Genomic DNA, 17,266 nt, shown 5'->3' with positions numbered 1-17,266 from the left:
TACAAGACTGGCGGAACGGAAATTTTATCGCGCGCAAAAGCGTTGGAACGCGAGGAACCCCCATGTCCGCTCCGCTCTCAGAACGAGCAGGCGCGACGAAAGAAAGATAATCGGAAAAAGAGTCATCGCGCGTTTCGAAATGACTCAATCGTAGAAAGTCTCAGAGTCTCGTTCACGGACGGCGAAATACTTGTAATTGCATTATCCTTGAAGGCCGGAGCACAAAGGAGGCGGTGAAGGAGCGTGGCGGGACACAAAAAGGACCAGAAGCTTGTTTAGCATTAGAGGCAATAGTTTATTTCTCTCGTTTATTTCGCTCGTATCTCTTAACGTACAAAAAAAGAACGCAAAAAAGAAAAAATAACGAACATCTGTGGCTTTTCGGATTTGCCGAAAGAATGGAAGAAGGGAAAAAAGAGAAGGGTTACTTAACACAGACAGTCGTTTCCATGATTGGTGGCCTGTGATCAAGCACGATCTGGACGTGATTAAGCGTCCTCATTGAGATCAGTCACAACGAACTGAATGAATTGAATCGAATCGAGTCGAACGAGTCACGACGCGAATCGTCGTGCCGATGCTTTCGATCGTGTGACCAATAATCACAAGCCCCGCACATAACACTCAGCCATACGCAAAACGTAAATCCGCTATCGCAACCTATCCTACCTATACGAGATCTTCGGCGGAGCTGAAGTCCGCTGAACTGAGCCTCGGTTCGCTTTCACCGCGATTAGTTTCAGCGGCATCAGCTCCGCAGAAGGCGCCGTACAAAATGCCAATGGAGGGACGACCCCCTTCTCGCAAAACACAAATTTCCGATTTTCGCGCGCGCGCGCGCGCGCACACACACACACACACACACACACACACACACACGCACACGCACACACGCACACACACATACCGTGGAGCCCTTAGTCGGGGTTCACGTTCAGACGCGATGCGTCCCGGCTTAATATTAATTTGACGATTAATATTAGAAACTATTGACGCGCTCTTCCGAACGTGACCTCAAGTAATGAACTCTTATCGGTCTGCGAATCGTTGCGTTCCAATAGAGAAAGGTCACGAGGATCATCGTGAGGAGGAGAAAAAGAGCAATAGAGACAAACGTCGTAGAAAGGAAGGGAGAGAAAGAGAGGGAAAGGGAGATACGAATACGGTGTTGCCCGTCGTTGTGGTGTGCGCGACGTCGATTGCGCCGAGACCGCAAGCGTCTCCCGTTTATACATGACGATGCTTCGCCTCGAAATAAAAGGTACAAAAATATATATTTCTATTCTGTATCGTATTTTGTATATATATCTCTTACGTGTCTTCTTTTCGCTTCTCCTGCGACTCCACTTGTCCCTCGCACACGCGCATTTGTACTAGGAAAAAAAAAGAAAAAAAAGGAAAAGGACACTAGCATCCATTCCTCGTACGTACGCGCAGGTTGTGCCTCTTTTACTCGCTCGAAGAGAAAAAAAAAGAGTATAAAAATGGGCGTCCTCTCTCGCTCGTCGCCTCGCATTCACGGAGTGTTCCGGTCTCGGTACGAAACACGGTGAACCCGATTGAGACACGCGAGAGAGAGACACTCCTTGAACACTTAATGATTAACAAATGGAAAAACAAAGGTGATACTAGTAATAAGAAAACTAATAATAATGAAAGTACTATAATAATGCGATAGTGCAATAATAAGAGACTAAACTAATAAGATTGGTAAAAAAGAGACGCGATAATAAATCAGTAATCTGATCTCTTTATCACATCGCTTTTTCCGTTCTACTTCGTAATTAATACTAAGTTTACCTAGGCACTAATCGCTTGTAATGGTAATTAAAAAAAATACGGTAACTCGTACACATATACGTAAGTGTAGAACACGCGCTTCGGTTCACGAAGGAGCACGCTTGATGTCTGAGTGTCTCTGTCTGTGTCTGCATATCTGTGTCAGTGCGTGTACGTGTGTTGCAGATGTCGTATGCGCGAGTTGCAGCGCGAGTTCACGCGCAGCGCCGAGCGGCTCGGCGTATGTAAGGAATGCAAAGTACGCGCGCGGCCGTCGTGGCTCGAAACGCGCGGATCGCGCATTACAACACGGCCGATGGGAAGAAATTATGTGTAACAATGCGCGACCGACGCACAGTGAGTGCACGCACAGCGCGCGATCATTTCCTGACGGCGCCGAGCGGGCCGAGGTGCGCTCGCGATGGATCGATCGCGAGAGGCGAGGGCACCCGCCGAACGGCACGCCGGGCGCTGATCCGCGCGTATCTGCCGCGCGAGTAACGGTCTTCGTTCTCGGAGCAGTTCAGTCTTGGAGAAAATCGCCGCTTTTTTCAACTTCAGTGCGAGTCTGAACGATCGGCTTCCATCGAAAGAGCGGAACGCGATACAATTTTTAAGGTTTTTGTTTCTAGCGATTTCTCGAATTCTCGCAATCGCGTCGCTGGATAAAAGTATACCCGTCCGAGCGGAGTCCGCCGATACCTTGGCTTCTCCCTGGCTCCCCGGCGCGGTATTTCTGGCAGTGAGAGGACAATCACTGAATTTATGCAATTCCATAGGAATCTAATTAAAATCGATTACAACGGGCATCATAATCGTGGCTTTACGTTCCGTTATCGCGCGCTCGCGTAATTTTACACGATTTACACAATAATACGAATCGTAAGACGTCGAGCCGAAAGTAGCTGAACGATCAAGCTCCATCCCGATTCGTGTTTCCCCGATCCACGCGTGATGCTCGACAATGTGACAAAGTCGGCATTCGGTAACGGACGGGGAATACGGTAACGGCGGCCGTGTTAGTCGTGATAACGGTGGTATCGTAACGATAACGGTAACGCCACGACGTTTGGGCGCGCAAACGTCTCCATCGGTGGCTGGTGCCAATTTGTCGGCGAAATAGGGCTGTAGCCGCTAATCGCCGAGCGTTTCTTCCGCGTGTGGCCAAATAAGTGCTCGGAAATAAATAAGGAACAGCTTCGTCGCGAACCGCGACGTCCCGCGACGGGGAGGTGGCACGACCGCGCTCCCGGAAGTCCTAGATTCCGGAAGTCACGTCGCACCACCCCGGACGGCACGATGACGAGGGGGAAGCGACTAGGTGGCGGATTTCCATGGCAGTGTAGAGTATCCATCCCGGTCACTGGTTTTTGATTCATGGTGGCCTCACAGTCCTCGCATGCTGTCCCGTTGCGAGGTTGTGAAGGTTGCGGTGCTGCTGCAACTGTTGCTGCTATTGATGTTGTCATTAAACGGCAGTCGGTTGGCTCCTGAAACGGAGAACGAGAAAATAGATCTCATTAATTCAAGGCTCATCAATAAATCCGCGTCGTCGCGTACGTCACGCGTCGCACGGGATATACGCGGCGGATAAAAACGCGCGCAATTAGCGCGGCGATTATAGCGGGAACGGCCGCTCGGAATTATGTCAGGCAATCTGCGCTTATCTGTCTCGAGACAGATTGGAAATAATAACGTAGCAACCGACGACGCGGCTATTTTTACACCTTTATCGCCGAGCGCGATCGCGATCGACGCGGAATTGCGGAAAATACCGCTTATCCGGTAAATCCGCGTATGAATAATACATCGCGAGCTAAACCGCTCGAGTGAACGATAAACAATAAATCACGATTTCAGCGACCCGGACCGTCGACGCGAGTGCAAAAAATTCGGCATGCCGAATCGCGGGGGTGGCGGACGCGGGGGTGACTCAGCCACCCGCGGAGAGGGTGCAGCTGTGGACTGTCGGGAGCTGGCGGGGAAAGAAGGAGAGATATCCTGATCTCTGCGAAGGCCGCCTGGTGCATTCTAAGCGGGCAAAAAGCGCATAGGAAACCACGCCCGATGGCGAGCCTCGATCGCGTGTCCTCGAGGACAATTTGCCGGCGCAACGCGGGTCAGCATACGGCGAACACACCTACAAAACACACACACGCACACGCACATACCGTTCACCATCCGCTCGGGCGGGATCCCGAGGATCACCCCCGCGTATCCATTCATTTTCAAGCGCATCCGCGCGCTTCCTACAGCTTCCTCTCTGCGCGAGTGCGCGCGCTCACGCGATTTAGCTCGCCGGCGCGATAAGTGGATTGAAATGTGCGGACGCAAACGCGCGGCACCACCACACGTACACGCTTGGCGGACACGCGTACGACGATCGTGTGGAGGACGTGTGTGGAGAACAAACAGGCCGAGTAACCCGCTGGCTATCTATATCCTCCTGCCTACTTGAGGCCGACCACCTACCCACCATCCGGCCTACCCGTGTACGGGCTGGGTGTACTACTCCTCGCCGGGTGACTAGGCGTGCTTTATCGCTAATCGATATAATATATCTTCCGGCTGCTAGTTAGCGGCGAGCGTAGCGAGCGATCGCGCGAGCTGAACGGCCTTCGCGACCATTTCGCCGAGGTCGCTTTACCCGCGCTCGATTCCCCTTTTTTGCCGCGTGCCGTCACGCAGCGGCGGAAGGAGTCGTGATCGCGGAAGGTGGACGAGGAGGGCCGAGGGATGTCACGAGAGTAATCTCGACGCGGACGAAACCAGGAAGCGGAATCTACGAGTTATCTCCGCGGCGCGATTTTAGGGGAGAACGGTTTCGACCACCAATTCATGCTAATTCATTCATGTTAATCCCAGACCAGTTGGTCTAAACAAGTCTCCAGGAAGCAATCAAGTTTTGGGGGAAATGTCTTGACGTCTAGAACGCGTCTAGAGCGTAGAACAGCTCTTGTTATGCAATCATTGCCAACCGCGCGACCGCCAAGGAGCTAATTCGCCAGCCAATCCGGTTCCGAGCGATTTGCGAATTTTCTGTGAGCCGTGCAGTACGTAAAATAGAGGGTGACGTGTCGGGTCACGCTCCCGCTGGGAGACTTCGGGAGGAACGATTAACCGGTGACTTCGGCCGAGTCACCGTTCGCCTCGAAGGAGGACGCCGGCCGTCGAAAGTAGACGTGTCGTAGCGTCGCCGTGGCTAGGAACAGTTATACTCGAGAGAGCGAAGGGTTTCACTTACACTTTCCAGCACGGCCGCGTTTCTGGGCCAAGTTCAAGCCGAAATGTGTCACGAAACGCCAGTTTGCTCAGGAGAAAGCACTCTCTCGGCCTAGTGCCTAGGCCAAGATCAGCTAACGCGGGGAAAGAGAAAATAAAGCGAGGCGCGGGTACAATCACTCCCTCTCTTTCTCCTTTCTTCTTTCTGCCGGGTGTACGTCGCGGAAGGTGCAAGCGGGTGCGCGTGCGAGGGAGGATCCAAGGCGGCCGAGAGAGGGACGGAACGAATGGCCAGGCTTGGGTCCGCTGGAGAAATAAAACTAGGCAGACCAGAGCGGAGTCCGTTAGACCGCCTCCCGTGTATATAAAATATATACCCTCTCTGTCCCTCTCCCTTTACGATCTCTCACCCCACGGGATGAAGAGAGCGAAGGATAGACCGCGGTTACTCGTACGTGTGCGTGCGCACGTGGACGAGGGAAAGAAAAAGGAAGAGGGAGCGAGCGGGAGGACGGAGTGAGGTGTAGAAGGGCGAGAGAGAGAGAAAGAGAAAGAGCTGAACCTAAGGCACCAGGAGAGACCGTGGCTCCGGGCATGGCGCTGCAGTTTGCCCCTGAACTTGGCTCTCCCGTACTTGCCCACTCGACGTTGACCCACTTTCGAGGCTTCGCCTCTACCTACCCGCGCGTGCATCCACCACGGCTGCACCAGCGAGCGCGCTCCGCGCCCCGATTTTCTCATCTCATCTCGCGTCGTCGCGGCCTAGACCCCGCGATTGCATTTCGCTGCCCTAGATTCGTCGGCTGATGCGGGCGTGCGGGCGAGAGATCGGTTCCGCTCCGCGCGAGTACCACGCGCGTATCACTCAGGAAGCACTGAACGCGGACGATGAATCTCGCGGGAGGATAAATGTCGCGATACGACGTTCCCATCCGGTTATCCTTGATCGCGCGGCCTCCTACGGTTTCCCGATCGAGAAGGATCGAACGGATCGAGCAATTGCGTCGCGACGCGGCGCGGCGACTCGGGGGCGTCGTCTTCTGCGCTCGCTCCGCGAGTGACAGATGCACCGTGCGGGACATGTCGTCATCGTCGTCATCGTGGTCTGTCGCAAAGCTGCCGCGGGCCATCGCGACTGACTCGCGTCGACGGATCAGACGTGGCGATGCGCGAGCAGTATTCCGAGGGAGATAATCGTCGGTTTATATAACAAGTCATTTCCCGCAGCCACGTGATTTTCCCGTCAAGGCGATCCGCTCACCGTCACGACGCGACGCCGACGGCGCTTCTACCACCATAAACCACCGTGAGCTACCACGCGGCCGCGGCGAGGGACGAGCACGATCGCGCTTAGATAGCGAGCCTCCGCGTACTACGACTCGCTCGGAACACGGCGATATCATCGCGATTGGCCCATTTTCACCCACGGGCACACACAGTCATTGACCATAGACACGCGTGCGTGTCAATTATCGCAGCGAGGATCGCTGTAATCGAGGAAGTACACGAGGCGGCGCGAGATCGCTCGTTTCAGCGGCGGTACAATAAGATATCAATGATCCCGCGGATATCGATCGCAGAGATATATCTCGTCGCGGTATCACGGGACATGGAGGAGCACCTTGGGATAATTTTTCAGACACGAAAAAGGAAGAGAGAGAGAGAGAGAGAGAGAGGGAGTTTCGAGTTGCGCGAGGCGAAATCGTTCACGCGACCATTACAGATCTCGCATTTGAATTATTACAAAAAAAATCGGAATCTGCTGATTGTGGAAACGTATTCTCGCGGATACACATGATCGGCCGAAGAGCAACGAGAATTTCAGCGGCGCTTCGCCGTTCATCTTGGAGGGTTTAAGACCGATTCCGCAGACCCGTCTTCGTAGGTGTTGCGAGAGACCGATGCATTCCATAGAACGCCGGTAATGGAACGCTAAAGAAGCTGCTGTGCTCGAGACCCGTGCGCTGCGAGAGCGAGCCAGGAGAAAGATAGAAACAAAGAGAGAAAGAGAGAGAAAGACAGTGATGAACGGGAAAGAGATAGGGGCAACAGAGCGAGAGAAGAAGGAGATAAAGACGATGCGCGAGTGTGTGAAGGAAAGAGCGGGATGAGAACGAGGAAGAGAGAGAAAGAAGGAGAAAGAGGAAAGGAGAGAGAGAGAGAGAGAGATGAGGCAAAGGTGGTCTTACCGCCGTAAATGCCACTGGTTGGCATTATGCCGCTTGCCTGGCCAGACCTTCGATGCATCGAACACATCCTAAGATGCCGCCCGATGATGACTGCCTGGTGTAATCGTGATATCATTCTTTCATAGGACGACGGCGCGCGCTCGTGGCGAGCTAAGCTTACTCTCGGGCGCTCCGAGGGAATTTCGTGTTGCACGAGCCAACGACGGCCCTGGCCCATTTACCCTTCGGCTAACGTAGCAGCTGGAGCCGCTCCACCGATATGCAGGCGATATTGGCCTTTCGAAAAATTTTTTTCGCGCGAGCGAGCGAGCGAGCGAGTGATCTGCGCGCGTGCGACGAGCCGCACGCTCGAGAAAGGTCGCCGGTTATCGAACGGGAAGATTCCTTTATCGCGTGAATAGCATACTTCGAGGATGGCTCCGAGGCGCGAGTGCGAGCGGAATGATCGACGACGCGCGCGGACCACGCGACCGGATCGCGAGCGGAGACAAGTGTAATACAATGCACCTAGCATCTAGCATCGCGCTTCAATGATTACGATTCTTCTTTTCGATCGGGAGATCCTGCGCGATCGCTTCGGATGTTACGATCGCGCGCAAGATCGAGGAACGCGTGCGTGGCCGCGATCGCGCGGAGGTGGACAAACAACGTGGACCATCGAGAGTCCGGTGGATTTTCGTGGGTCGGGCGGACGCGACGAACCGCGAGGAAACTGGGGAGAATCCGAGGAATGTCGAATTGGAAGCTGGGGGGCCCGGGGCCCGCCGTGGCTCCGTGGCCTCATCGAGCGTGATCTTGGATAGGACGGGCTGCCGCGCGCGCGATCGCGTGTTATTCCTCGGCCAACTTGTACCGGCCGCGCACCCATAGGAGGCTCCCATAGGAGTAGTAGACCAGCGCAGTCGGAGCAGTAGATACGAGGTGAACGAACCTCCGAATCTCCTGGACACCGGAGAAAAAAAGGAAGGAGAACCGCCGAAAAAAGAGGCGACCACAGCGCGAGAGGAGACGGAGTAGGAAACGAAGGGGGCGAAGGGGAGAAGGAGGAGAACGAGGAGAAACAGGAGGAGGAGGTGATGGCGGAGAAGGAGGAGGAAGAGAGGAGAGGAGGAGGTGGTGTGGAGAAGAAGGATGATCCGTGGATACCCGCTATAGAAGGAGACAGAGGGGGAAAAAGGGGGCGGGTTGGAAGGGGACGACGATGCGAGAGCAGCCCGGCGTCTACGATCGTAATACCGTGCGATCTCTCTCTCTCTCTTTCTTTCTCTCTTTCTCTTGCGGCCTGTAGAAACGCATCTTTATGTATTATATCATTCGCGCGTGTAGTCCGTTCCGCTAAACCGATAATACGACGCGTTCTTTCGGCACGCACCAAACGAGGGTATCGCGGCTTAATGAGCCCGCCCGGACGCTAATTGCGACCTGAATCAGCTTATCCTATTATTGCCGCGGTTTATACGCCGCAATGTCGGCCGTTGAATCGTAAGCAATGATGATGTCTGACGAGCCTCGTCGTTTCTCCTCGCGCGATATTGTCAAAAGTCAGTCACGAGGATAGGTCTCGAGTTCTACTCGCGAAGGTTCTTTCGAGAATAATCGTCTAAATTACTCAGCCGGGGAGGTAATCAGATACACGATCGACGTGAGAGTAACAAATGAGATAGCAATATTAATGAAACATTAGAAAGATTACAAAAGACAATAAAATATAAATTTCTTAATAATAAAACAAAAGATGATTTCTCGGAAATTTACTTGCAACGTGATTGCACGTGCTCTACTTTGTTCGCTTGAGCTAAGGGACAGCGAATTAAGCCATGCATAGGTATGTTTCAGACGCCACGCGTGATTGATGGCGAGTTAACCGGTCATTCGGAGGCAAATGAGGGAGATGCGTGACGGTACCAACGGGCGGAGGGCGAGGGAGCAAACTGCTCGTTCTCCAGACAAAGTCTCCCTCGGTTTCTCGTTTCGCGCTCTCGAAAGGTGAGCTTCGCGTACGTACATACGCCGTGACGCGGTAGGTACGCCGGACGGACGCGAAGGTGGCACCGTCCGGCCACGTCCAGCAAATTCAAATACGACGGGGGCCGCCCGATTGTTATTCGAGGTGCGTTGCCCGCGCAGATGTCTGCCTGCCAAAATCCGCGGGTCTCTCCTCCGCCGGGTTCGATAGCATCGCGGCGCCTCGCTCTGGAATCACGATCGCGATACGGCACGGGACGGGACGCGGGATTCGGTGCGCCTATTATAGCGCGGGGGGGTCGGGAATCGCAAGAGGAAGAATAAAAGAGAGAGAGAGGAGCGGACAACAGTGCGACACGGAGAGGAGAAAACGCGCGAGTCCGAGCAAGAGAGAAATGAAAGAATGCGTGAGTGCGCGCGAGCGTAAGAGAGAGACGATTGGCATGCAGGTCGCGCGGTATGTTGTCCTAGGTCACGCGTGATCTCTCTCTCTCTCTCCTTCTCCTCCTCTCCCCTGCCCCCCCTCTCCCACCTCCCGCCCCCCTCGGTCATTCTATCCCCTTCCCTTCTCCTCGTCTTTTGCTCTCGCGTCTCGGTATTTCTGTGCAGCAGCAGCAGCAGCGGCAGCAACGAGCAGCAGCAGGATCGGCAATTGCAGCAACAGCTATACGGCAGCTTCCCATCCCATCTCTTCGCGACTTCTATTTGCCTATTATTCCGGTAATAAGATCGCACCGGCGGGGCGGACATTACGACGGCGGATAAACGGAAGCGGTTCGAAATTACAATTACAGGCGATGCGCGCCGCGCATCGAGCGAGGAGACGTGCAGCGTTTGCGCCTCTCGCCTCCTCGCGATGCCATTGTACACCATCAGCTCCTACGTGATGGAGTAGGCTCGAGTTCGCGCGCAGTTTCGAGCACTCCGGGCGCAATGTCCGACCACGCTCGAGGATCATCCGGCGCGTGCGGGCGAGTTGCTTGATTTCTTACCATTTACGCGAAAATTTGATAAATCCGCAGAGAAGAGAGACACGAAAGTGACTCACAAATGATGCGGAAAAGTTAGCTTTCCTTGGGAAAACCTGCAACCTCCGGAAGCAATTTCGGAGGCGCATCACGCGTCTCGGTGCGCGGATATTCGTCGAGTAATCGCGGCAAATTGCCGCGGCTGCTTTCGCGTACAGGTCGCGCGCGCACGAGAAAGAGAGAGAAAGGGAGAGAGAGAGAGAGAGAGAAACAGAGCTAACGAACGGTTTTGGACGCACCCGGAAGAAGAGGAGCGCTCGCGGAGCGCGCGATCGCGCGCGCGGAAGGCGAGCTCGAGGAATCCGGGCCGCGTTCTCCGGCGATCGAGTCCAGCTGATCGCAACCATCGCATGAATCGATCCCGATCGATCGAAAATCCGATCGGGAAAAAGCGGGATTCGTGCCGTCGTCGTCGTCGTCGCGCGGATCAGATCGCAAACTCGTCGCGGAAATTTCGCGGGTCCGCGAGACCTAGGGGCTCCCCCTTCGAAACGGTCATCATGGTGGAAGAGGCAAGCCGGTGGCTTGCTGACCGAGCGGGTTTGACTGAACGAACGGACAAGCGGAGGAACGATCGCTTATTCCTGACGAGGAGGGCACGATCGACGGTGGGCGCGCGCGAGCGGGACGGTGAATGCCCAAAACTCAGGTGGTGTCAATGAACTCAGCCATGTGAGGAGTCGGCCGGGGCCTCCTCCTCGGCTATACCCACTATATCGGGGTCTTGTCTTTCCCATGGGACCGAGACTAATTTCGTGACTTTGCGAAAGCGATGCGGCGCGCGCGCACCCGCGCGCCGGTATCGCCGCGCGGATTTCTAGAGCGATTTTTCCGGGCATTTCGCTATTTCGATCGCGTGCACGGTCATCCGTCCAGCCGATGACGCGCGGCTCTCGCGACCGATTACGTCACGCGCGTGCGATATGGTATCTCGATCGTGATTAGATACCGCGCGAGTGGATCGTTAAAACACAACGCCAAGCGTGATCACCGACAATCGTAGAAATGCGCTGACGAAACCGTCTATCAACATCTGTTTATCGAACCATATTTGGTCATATACGTGTTACATCAATTTCAAGCAAATCTGAGCAAACCTATCGTCGTGCATTCGATCGAATCCGCGTGACGTGATGAAAAGTACGTTTAATCGTCGGGCTGGGTGATCACAATCAGCAATGCGCGTTGCTCGCCCGCAGCTCGTCTAATTGCATGCCGGAACATATTCGGGGCTACGTGCCGGAGGTAATGCCGAGGTGAACGGTCTAGACTGACTCCCGGAGGGGCACCTGCTTGTAACCGCGACAGGAAAACCGTGCTTGGAGAGGATAAGACACGTATCCGCGGCCCGAGATCGCCGCTTCGTTCCCTAACGTCAAACTTCACGTCTGTCAAAATTGGACAACCGGTAGTAGCCGTAGGATCAGCCTTACCAGGGGCCTTCTACCTCATCGATCTCGCTCGGCATCGCGTTTAACCAGGCTGGGTCGCGGCGTGCTGGGTGTCGATAGGACGACGTGACGTAACGTTCAGGAATCAGACGGTCCCTCTTTCTCGTAAACCGCTCCTCCCGCCCGCTCTCTCTCTCTCTCTCTCTCTCTCTCTCTCTCTCTCTCTCTCTCTCTCTTTCTCTTTCTCTCTCTCTCTCTCTCTCTCTTCCACGTTCCTCGTTCCCGACGTTCCTTTTAACCGTCTCCCTCCACCTTTTGGATCGTCGGTCATGCGCGGGTCAGCGAATCTTCGAAGAGGTCTTCCTCCCTTCTTTTGCAACCTCGGTCGGTCGGTCGGTCGGCGCGACCACGGTTACGTCAAAGGCGGACGAAGAGGAGCGACTGTTCGAGCGGCAAGAACAGGAGTGAGTAGGAGCGAGGTACTCCTCGCTTGCTCACGAGCTCACGCGGCGAAGGTGGGAGAGGGTTGACCGCCGAAAGAGAAGACCGCGAGTAGTCGCGGCCCGATCACGAGCTCGAGCGAATCACTGCCATGGATTACGTAACGCCATGGTGATCACGTGCGAGAATAGACGAGCCGTGCTGTCGTAATCGAGGGGGCCCCCGGGGGCCCGATAATGCCACCGTAACCGGAGGGACGACCGATTCGCCGTGACGAAAAATGACCTCGCGCGGTCATCCGCTTAACGATCGCGATCTGCTCGATCGACGAGATCAGATGCTCGATCGGAGACAAGATCGGCAAAGACGAGACAAGATAGAATGAAACACCATAGAGATAGGGATTACTCACCATGCACGCGGATGAAATCGGCACCCTCCTCCTCATTGACGTCCGCGCCGAACGCGTGTCCGGTGCCGTCCCTTGCGGATGTTGATGATCCAGCGTCTCCTCAGGTTGGTGGACGAGATCTCCTCTCTTCCCCGCACAGCCTCCTCCATCGTGATCCACCAAGAAACCACAAGGATAATGCCGCCGCGAGTTCCGGAGTTCCCTCCGTTCCTGCAGAGTACCTTAGTACTCGTCGGTAGGATCGAGCGTCGGTAGATCGACAGCAGCCATGTCGCGGCCTTGAAGTATCTCTCGAGTCCCCGCTACTTCCTCGTTCCTTCCGGAAGCTCCTTTCCTCGACCTTCCCTCACCTGCTCAGTATTGACCGGTCGGATCGAGTCCTGCCATGGCGCACAATTTCGATCGCAAGATAATGGAGATAATATCGAGAATGGAGAACACCGTCGGCGACGATACGGAAATGCGAGAAGAATGATTCTCCAGACGGGAACGCAGGCACTCGCCGGCACTTTCAGTAGAGACCGGTGGGGTCCAATCCTGGTCCTCCTGCTGCCATGTCGACGGTAATGATAATCTTCAACAATACCGAAAGCGGAAGCGCCGTAGCTGAGTAGCTCGAGATCGTGCTGAAGAAACGTCTTCAGTAGAGACCAGTGGGGTCCAACACTGGGGAATCCATATCTTCTTTGCTTCGACTTCCCTTCGAGAATTACCGGAGCGTTGCAGGTGTTGCACTTGCGATGCTTCAATTGTCTCCGCTGACAATCGGTCTTTGAAGCGCGGCTGTCGTCGAGTGTGTGCTTGCTGGAAAATTGCCGGCTTGCGAATGGAACGTCGAGTGAAAGGTGAGGTGCCAAGTGCCGAAATTCGAGCGGACCGTATGGTGAGAAAAGGGGGGAGATTTAGGGGAGCAACTATCGCGAGAGAAGAATACCGTGCGCGAAGACGACAATTCGACGTGATGGATGCCACCGGAAAACCAGCTGCTGTGTGCGTGACCGTGCCCCACAGAGCTCTGACAGCTCCACGGCGAGTGGCCTCGCTTAAGTCTCGACTGGCCCCCACCTGTCCGACCAGGGGCAACGCCGATTGGCCGTCGCTGCCGGCTACAGCGACAATTGGCACTCCGAACGAGCTTTCGGAAAATTTCCCCCGATATATCGTTCGGTGGCAGGCCCAACCCCCACGGGTTTCTGCACGGGGACCTTTCGTGGGGAGGAAAGTGGGATTCGCCGGGTCTATCAAGAAAGAGGGAAAAATTCGAAAGAGGAGGGCACTATGGTTGGGCCTGATGGAATTTTTAAGGATCTGGACTAGACTGACAATGGATGAAATTCTTTCTCGAACTCGAAGTTATTGTAAATAATTAATATTTCAAACCTTTGACGTCTTTGAGATGTCAACCTTCTTTGAGAAAGCGGAACGTCTCCTTCGAGTTCTAGAAGATGTAAAATATATGGGTCGTAAAAGAGAGAGAGGGGTAGGTCGTAAAAGAGATAGAGTAGTGAGTGCCTAAGATTTTTCAAAAGAGTATAAATCACGTGTGATTTACACGCGAATGTTAATATAATTTATTTCTTCCTAATAATTTCGGTTTTGTACAAAGACCGATGCGCTTCTTCCTCCCTCCATCTTCCTTATTTTTTTTCCTTTATGCCTGCTGCTTACGAATCATGTCATTTTGTTGTAGTTCGGCTTCGTAATGTACAACGTGGAAATACGAATTTCAAGTATGCGTGTATCAAAAGCGTTGGCGGATCTATTACATCGTCCTCTAACACTATTTCTAGCGTGGCGTTAGATGGTGGGATGGATTCATTGACCTCACGCGAAATCGATCGTGGAGTTATCATTTCAGAAACCGCATGTGTGTGCAGGCGTTGCGGTACTTTGTACAGTTGATAGCTATTTTATTTATAATTATTTCACTTGTAATATAATAATTATTTTATAATTATTTGCTTTATATATATGCTATTTATTCACGAAGACAATAATCTTCAAATCTAGCCGCTCTATGTGCTTCCATCGAGAAGAAAAGTTTCTTCTACTGAAAATTAATGAACTACTAGAATTTTCAAAGTTGTTTGGCATTGTAAAATTATATATATTTGTAACGTAAAAATATTGTACTTTCAAAAAATGCTACGTTATAAATCTATTATTATATCAATTTCTGATCCACTTTGCGATAACGAAGCGAATTATTAGCTGACCAGTGTTATCTTTGTCGCCGGCATTAGCTTATTTTACGCTTGAGAAATTTACTGGAATAGATTTATTTTGTCAGAAATAACAGATATCAGTAAAACGCGTTTTTGTGAATCCGCATCCAATTCATTAATTCAAGTGTATCCGCTCGAAATGCACATCTCACACTTGTAATAATTAAATATACACATTGTTATCTTAAACAATCTACATATATTTCAATACAATTATCACAAAACGATTAAACAAATCCAATAATACAATTTCACCACATTCGGCGAGCGTTTTCCAATTTTGCAATCGCAAAGGAACCCGTAATAGCGAGCTTGGAAAATCGAAATCTCCTTTTTCGCCAGCGACAGCCTATTTTCATCGCATCTTTCAATATTTCATCCGAACGCAATCTGAAGTGTCGGATCAAGCGATCCATCCACGCTGATTTAAAGCAGCGCGACAACCAGTCTCGCGTGTCGTTGCACGCGCGTCGCAAAATCGCTCGCTCGCTCGTGACGCCGCGCTCGCGCGTGCACGTCGCGCTGGAGGATCTTCGGAGGAGACAGCTCTAACGGGATGAAAGGACGCGGCGCCGGTATCTGATCGGTCGATACAAATTAAAGCACGGGGCCCTATCTGCGGGGCCCCACGCGGATACCTAGATACGCTGGCGCGGTGGTACTCGTGCAGATTGTAGTTTGTCGTCCGTCGTCGCTCGCGGCTACGACTTCGTGTTACTGGGATAAAAGGTGAATGACTTGGTACTACTTGGTGCTCATCCCACCAGCAGCATCCCGCTCCTCGGTTGGAGGGGTAGCGCGCGTCCTTCTGCCATGCCCCGAGCGCGATAGAGACGAGCGGCAACGGGGAAGAGGAACGGAGGAGAAAGAGAGAGAGAGCAGAGATAAAGAGAAAGAAGCGAGGAGGAGGAGGCAGGCGGAGGGAGATCGAGAAAGGAAGCGAGAAAGAGGGCGATAAGGCGATCATAAATTACTCGATCATCCTCAAGGTTCGATTTGCCTCGTGCCGGCCTCGTGCAACCTTCCTCGCGTTGCAGCGCGACGTCATTAAGCCCACTTTCGAGAGGAAATGCAGATCCAGGCGACCAATGTCCAGCGAGACGACGATGATGACGACGTTGTACTTTCTCCTTCGGTTTTTCGTTCGACGCGCGGTCGAATGTCAATTAGCGTCGCGCCGGTCATTAGTAAATGAGCGGCGCTCTCAAAGGGTTGCCGGCGCCGGCATTAAGTCGCGTCGCCGCTCACGCTTCACTCGTCAAATCAATCTCGCGGGCTTCCCGCGAGATTTCCACGGTGAAAATCGCGTCGGATCCGAGGAGCGCCGCGTCCGATGTCTCTCGCGTATTCGCGAGGCCGCTGCGCGAGCCGCGCGTTGATAGACATCTGTAGGTATTAATAAGTTGTACGAGCAGTGAGATAATCATAGGCCCGTTGCGTTGTTACCTCATTATGTGCGTGCGTCTTGCACATCATCGAGGTTGTTACCGAGAACCGTGCAAACTTATAGCTATTAATAAACCGACGGGCGACGTATGCACGTGTGTGTAATCGCGGGGATACCTACTCGTGCGATACGTTATATTGTCCGCGACGCGCGCGATCATTGATATAAATATCAAGATGCACCAGTCGGTAGCTGGGAATCATTAGCATATAATGAGAGCTTAGTGACCGCCGACCGACCGATCGATCGCACGTGAATTCCGAAGACTGTCACTCGCGCGGCTCGGGTGTAATTAATGTTACCTAGCGCTCACGTGAACGAGAGCCCGGACTCTTGGCTCCGAGATATCGAGATTGTTTTTGAGATCGTGTTCGATCGTCAGAGAGAGAAAGAGGGACATTTCGAGAATAATTATCATTCCTCGAGTTTACGACGGAAACGACGTCGGTGGCCGGCTCTTGCAGCAATTCGGACTCCCTTTTTCCTCCGCGTTATGCTCCTATATGCCATAACGCACAACGGCGATTGTGCAAGATCCGAGCAGCCTACGTAGGTACCTACACTGTACCTTTGCGCAACAGGCAGCTCCGAGACGCCGTCTCGATGGGGATCTTCCCGTCGAAGCACGTAACATGCATGAATTCAGCGTATAAATTCGAGGCAGCATTCGAGAATCATCGGTTTACCCGAGAGTATTTCCCGAGAGATCGTTGTCGTTTTTGGTAAAGTATGTGGTCCCACGGAATTTCCGCGGACGGCAAGCGAAATTTTTGCTTAGAATCTTCTTTCTTTGCTATTCGCAGTCACTCGATATAATAATTAAATCGGCAATTTGGATCGCGAATCGCGAATTTTAATCATATTTCGTACTTTCATTTCCGCTTCAGCAAAATCCGCGTTCGATGATCTGCAATTATAATAATACATGTACAAATTTATGATACACGATGACAATGTACAAATAATTTCGATTAGTTAAGACAATTCGTCGTCAGTTTCATCGGCCCAATCGATCTTGCTCACCTCTCCCCTCGTCTGGCCGATCGAAGCGAGATCAGAATACTCGACCTCGACGAAATTGGCAATTAATTTGGTGGCGCCCGCGCGATGCGCTTTCAGCGTCTGGCGGTTTCCTTCATCGGAGAAGACCAGTCTCTCACAGACGCG

General features: G+C 52.9%; 1 protein-coding gene across 1 annotated transcript; it reads right to left on the bottom strand.

Moving 5' to 3' along the window:
• Window positions 1-274: 274 nt before the first annotated feature.
• LOC105279072 lies at window positions 275-15,546 on the bottom strand. Its single transcript, XM_011338611.2, has 2 exons — window positions 12,428-15,546; window positions 275-3,269 (listed from the first exon to the last, which is right to left on the bottom strand). Exons 1-2 carry the CDS (start codon window positions 12,461-12,463, stop codon window positions 2,799-2,801), a joined length of 507 nt encoding a protein of 168 aa, XP_011336913.1. The 5' UTR covers window positions 12,464-15,546; the 3' UTR covers window positions 275-2,798.
• Between the last annotated feature and the right edge of the window lie 1,720 nt (window positions 15,547-17,266).

The sequence above is a fragment of the Ooceraea biroi genome, chromosome 9 (assembly GCF_003672135.1).
Source record: "Ooceraea biroi isolate clonal line C1 chromosome 9, Obir_v5.4, whole genome shotgun sequence".
Taxonomy (NCBI): domain Eukaryota; kingdom Metazoa; phylum Arthropoda; class Insecta; order Hymenoptera; family Formicidae; genus Ooceraea; species Ooceraea biroi.
This window is presented reverse-complemented; position numbering and strand designations above follow the sequence as displayed.

What these genes read in the sequence shown, in the direction of transcription:
- LOC105279072 (XM_011338611.2), bottom strand. Translation starts at nt 12,463, where the DNA reads ATGAGGAGGAGGGTGCCGATTTCATCCGCGTGCATG. An exon ending in CGATTTCATCCGCGTGCATG is followed by an intron (nt 3,270 to 12,427) that starts GTGAGTAATCCC and finishes TCTCCGTTTCAG; the next exon opens with GAGCCAACCGACTGCCGTTT.